General features: G+C 48.9%; 1 protein-coding gene across 2 annotated transcripts; it reads left to right on the top strand.

Annotated features, from left to right (window-relative positions):
• Positions 1–440: 440 nt before the first annotated feature.
• On the top strand, positions 441–4102 carry STEEP1 (STING1 ER exit protein 1). Of its 2 annotated transcripts, XM_086619571.1 has the most exons (7): positions 441–575; positions 674–791; positions 970–1011; positions 1100–1238; positions 1766–1855; positions 2004–2096; positions 2864–4102. In XM_086619571.1, the coding sequence occupies exons 1-7, from the start codon at positions 452–454 to the stop codon at positions 2924–2926; spliced, it is 669 nt and encodes a 222-aa protein (XP_086475697.1). In that variant the 5' UTR covers positions 441–451; the 3' UTR covers positions 2927–4102. The 2 variants fall into 2 exon arrangements, with proteins under 2 accessions (XP_086475697.1, XP_086475698.1); XM_086619572.1 differs by lacking the exon at positions 970–1011.
• Positions 4103–4568: the final 466 nt, after the last annotated feature.

Below are 4568 nucleotides of genomic sequence, written 5' to 3'. Positions count from 1 at the left end.
TGACGAACAGAGTTGGATGGCGCTGCCTGAAGCTGCAGGAGAAGGGAAACGGTGTAACCACCACCCTCGTTCCCCACAGTTCAGAGCAGTTCTGTGATGACTTCCGCCTAGCTTTTTTGTTGGGAGAAATGACGTAATGCCTAAATTTTGCCGTTCTAATTTGCATTTAAGGCACCATCCTGCTGTACTAGCCCGGGCTCGGAAGCGGGGTGCCTTTAGCCCCTCCGGTGCCAACATTCCCCACTTCCCCTTTCAGGAGAAAGGACCGCGCCTCGAGAACGTGCGAGAAAAGAAAAACAATTAAAAAACCAACCAACCAACCAACCAAACACGCGAAAAGGGCAGAAACAGACGTGACTCCCCGAGCCTCCCCGCCGGGGCCGCCACTCCGCGGGCGGAGCCGCGCTGCGGCGGGGGCCGGGCCTGCGGGGAGGCCGCGCCCGGAGCCGCCATGCCGAAGGTGGTGTCTCGCTCCGTCGTCTGCTCCGACACCCGCGACCGCGAGGAGTACGACGATGGGGAGAAGCCGCTTCACGTCTACTACTGCTTGTGCGGGCAGATGGTGCTGGTGCTGGGTGAGCCGCGGGCGGGGCGCAGGCAGGGGGGCAGGCGGCGGGGCTGCGGGTGCCCGTCCCGGCGCCGCCGCCATCCCGGCCCTGCCGCTGCCCCGCAGATTGCCAGCTGGAGAAGCTGCCGATGCGGCCGCGGGACCGCGCCCGGGTGATGGACGCCGCCAAGCACGCCCACAAGTTCTGCAACGCGGAGGAGGAGGAGAGCGTCTTCCTGCGCAGGTGGGACGCGGCCGGGCCCCGGTCTCTGCCCTTCTCTGCCTTCCTCTGCCCCGGCGGCCCGGGGAAGGGGCTGCCCGGATCTCCTCTCCGGGCCTCCTCTCCCCGGCTGGGCTCCATCAGCCGGGCACCAGTGCCCGCTGTCTGCGTGCTCCGCTCAAGCTCTTCCTCTCTCCCCCAGACCCGAAGGCATAGAGCGGCAGTTCAGGAAGAAGTGCGGCAAGTGAGTGGCTGCAGCAGCTCTTCAGTGACTTTAAAAACCCGTTTGGGAGGTAACCGTAGGAATCTTGAACCTAGGTTTGTGTTTCCAGGTGTGGACTGCTGCTTTTTTATCAACACCAACAGAAAAATGCTCCCGTGACGTTCATTGTTGACGGTGCCGTGGTCAAATTTGGCCAGGGTTTTGGGAAAACAAACATTTATACTCAGAAACAAGAACCTCCCAAAAAGGTAATCGGCTTCAGAGAGGTAAAAAGGCTATCTCTGCTTTTCAAAAAGGTGTGGTGAGTAAAATCACTTAATGGTGGCAGCACAGGAGATAAAAAAGAAAGAAAAGGACCTCTAAACAGTAACTCCGTTTAGCACCTTCTCCCTGTCTGCCTTAAGCTTTTCTTGACAGAAGTCACTGCAGCTTGGAGTCCTAGCACTAAAGAACAGCAACATAAACTTGGAAGTCTACTGTGTACCAGATGCATAGGCTCAGTTACCAGCAAGTTTCCGTTTGTAAGTAGGTCAGATTGGTAGTCTGCCCAGTGATTTTCAAAATCTGGCTCATCTACTATAGATCAGTAAGTTTGCTTCTGATAACGACAGCTCTAAGCCCAGAAATCACTGGGGATAATTCTCCTTTGCCACCCACAGAGTTCAGGTTATCTTAATGACTTGCATGAGAAGCCTTAAAAGCTTTGGAGGGGGAAGTGATCCCTGGTGGCACAGCTGTCACCAAGGTTTAACGAAATACTCTGCTTCTCACCCAGGTGATGATGACCAAACGGACCAAAGACATGGGCAAGTTCAGTTCTGTCACAGTCTCCACAATTGATGAAGAGGAGGAGGAGATTGAAGCGGTGGGTTTTGTCTGCCCTTAGTGGCAGTTGCATCTGAACTGGGCAGCTGTCTCAGACACCGATCAGAGAGGGTGATGGTCTCACCATTTGGATGAGGCATTGTTACTTTGGGGTTTACCTTTGCAAAGTGAGATGTTTTGTGTTTCAGAGGGAGATTGCAGACTCCTATGCACAGAATGCAAAAGTGATTGAGAAGCAGCTGGAACGCAAAGGCATGAGCAAAAGAAGGCTACAGGAGTTGGTGAGTGTTTTCTTCAGGGTTGAACACTGATCCCTGACATCTGTTGGTTTTGTACGCAAAAGTTATCTTGCAGATCGGACTACAAGTATAGAGAGGTCCTGGTACAGTCGTGTAGCTTGTAGCTTTGTGAGGATGACTTTTCCTTTACAGATTTTATAGAAATGTTCTCCTAGTCCTCCTAAACTTAAAATTGTATGCAATTACCTTGAGAGCTAACTGAAGACCAGCCAGCAGAGCTTTTGCAGAGAGACTTTCTGTGACCTGTTGGACAAGGAACAAGGGAAGGGGAAACCAGGCCATGGCTTTGCCAACCAGAACACCCCTAATGCTGTGCTCTCAAGCCTGTCTGGCAGAGCAGGTTTTTACCATGAGGCATCAGGGCAGGCTGAAGCCCTTGTGGAGGACCTGTGAGCTCAGCTGCTACCAGAAGGGTCACTTGAAGAATTAATGGCAAGAACATCACAGCTGATCTTACCTGCTGTGACAGAAGAGGAGCAGATAAGAGGTGGGGAAAATGTGCAGCTTCCACCTGAGGATAGAAAGTATGAAATTGTCTCCTGTGCAGTTAGTCTTGGGCTTTTTATGATTTTAAAGGTGGTCCTTGTTTTGTACCTCAGGGGAGGAGGGAATCAGCAAAGAACTTGAGCTACTCTTGCTCCTAGTGTGAAAAGCTTGCAGTGGTCTGCAACTAAGACCAAGCCTCTTTGGAGCACTGAAGTGAAATGTATTCAGACATTATTTCATCCTGTCTTAATTTTCTTAATCAGGCTGAGTTGGAAGCCAAGAAAGCCAAGATGAAAGGAACCCTGATTGATAACCAGTTCAAATGAAACGCTGCACATCTGCCGGGTATTTGGAGACAGGAGAAAGCTGCGAGGAGCTATTGCAGATCTGGCAACAAAACAGAAGTAACAGACAATGTTCAACATGCTGCAACTAGCTTGGAGGTTGAGTACCTCTTTGTCATAAGTGATACTCTGGTACCAATTTTAATAACTCCCAATGGCACTGGAGACACTGCTGAAGCTACAGTTCTCTACAGGCCCAGTGTTGTGAGCAAGCTGTCTGAGCCCAAGTATTTACTTTTGGGAAAAATCTTCGCTGGGTGCCTTCCTGGGTTCAGTGCACTTTTAGATACCTGTCTTTTTGTTTTGGTAGTTTTCAAATGTGTAAGATTTCCATAAATGCATTAGAACAATAGGTCAACTGTACAACAAAGAAATCGTTGCAGAAGTAAATTCTGTGCCTGTTGTTCCATTTTGTTATTTTAAATGTGTCCAGAACATGCAGCAGCCTGAGAGACATGCCATTCCAACACAGTCTGGAAGGACTCAGATGCAAGGCTTGGGGATCTTGCTGCTGCTCACCCTAACCAGCAGACAGGCTGTCAAAGGTAGCCAGCACAGGCTTGGCTGCAGCTTTGAGTCTCAGCTTCTGTTGAACATCAGAAATCCACAGTTGTACAGAATTACACTGTCCCAACATATCCTGCCTGATACAAGAATGTGAAATACAACCCTGTTTTAAAAACTACTGAAAACAAAGACTACCTGCATGGTATACCACGAATGAGTACAAATATATAATTGGAAGCTATCGATATGACTGGTGATCATTTAAAGAATACAACTGCACATCTGAACGAACCTGTTCCTGCAAAACAGTATCAGTATTTGGAATTGTAGAATGTGAAGAAGGGAAAATTGTTTTGAATGCATTGAGCACTAAGGACTTGGATAAAGACAACATTAAGAATTGGTGTGTAAAGAGCCTTGTTTGGGAAATAGTATTTTGAGTCTCTTGTGTGATGTACTAACAGTGCTCTAGAGCCTATGTCTTTGTTGCTCTACTTGGGATTAAATACCATGTTACAGATTGGAACTAAAATACTACTGCTCTACCAAGTATGGTAAAATGATGTGAGCAATGAACAAGATGCTTCACCCCCCACGGTTATTATGGAAGGCTTCCTATAATCAATAAAGATTTTCCATCTGGCTTTATAACTCTGAACTGCGAAAACTCAGGTCTGCTTAGCCTAAGGATGGATCCTTCTTTTCTTTGGGAAAATAAGGTGTGAGGGAGAGAATGAACTCTACCTCAGAGCTGGCACACTGGGATGCATCCATCAGTCGTGTGATAGTTTAATGCCAGGCTGGGTAAGCACATGTTCAGGTTAACTCGAGCAGCGCTGATCTCGTTCACTGCTGATGATCTGCTAATCTGAAGCCTATTTCCAGAAGCCTATGTCCAGAGGCTCTTCAGTTAAGCAGTTATAAGGCGATGTGTAATACTTGGGAAGGGCAGGCGGAATAAGTGGGGATGGCTTGGTTACACAACCCCCTTTTCCAGGTGTAGTAGCACTGTCCAGCAAGGCGAGGGCCTTGGGGTGCCTCTGGAGGCAACCCAAACCCCAAATAATGGTATGTTGGTCTCCATAAACATTAGAAAGTTTTTTCCAAGCAGCAGTCA

This window comes from Tauraco erythrolophus, chromosome 13 (genome assembly GCF_009769465.1).
Source record: "Tauraco erythrolophus isolate bTauEry1 chromosome 13, bTauEry1.pri, whole genome shotgun sequence".
Classification (NCBI taxonomy): Eukaryota; Metazoa; Chordata; class Aves; order Musophagiformes; family Musophagidae; genus Tauraco; species Tauraco erythrolophus.
Note: the sequence above shows the minus strand (reverse complement) of the source record. Positions and strands in the feature narration are given on the sequence as shown.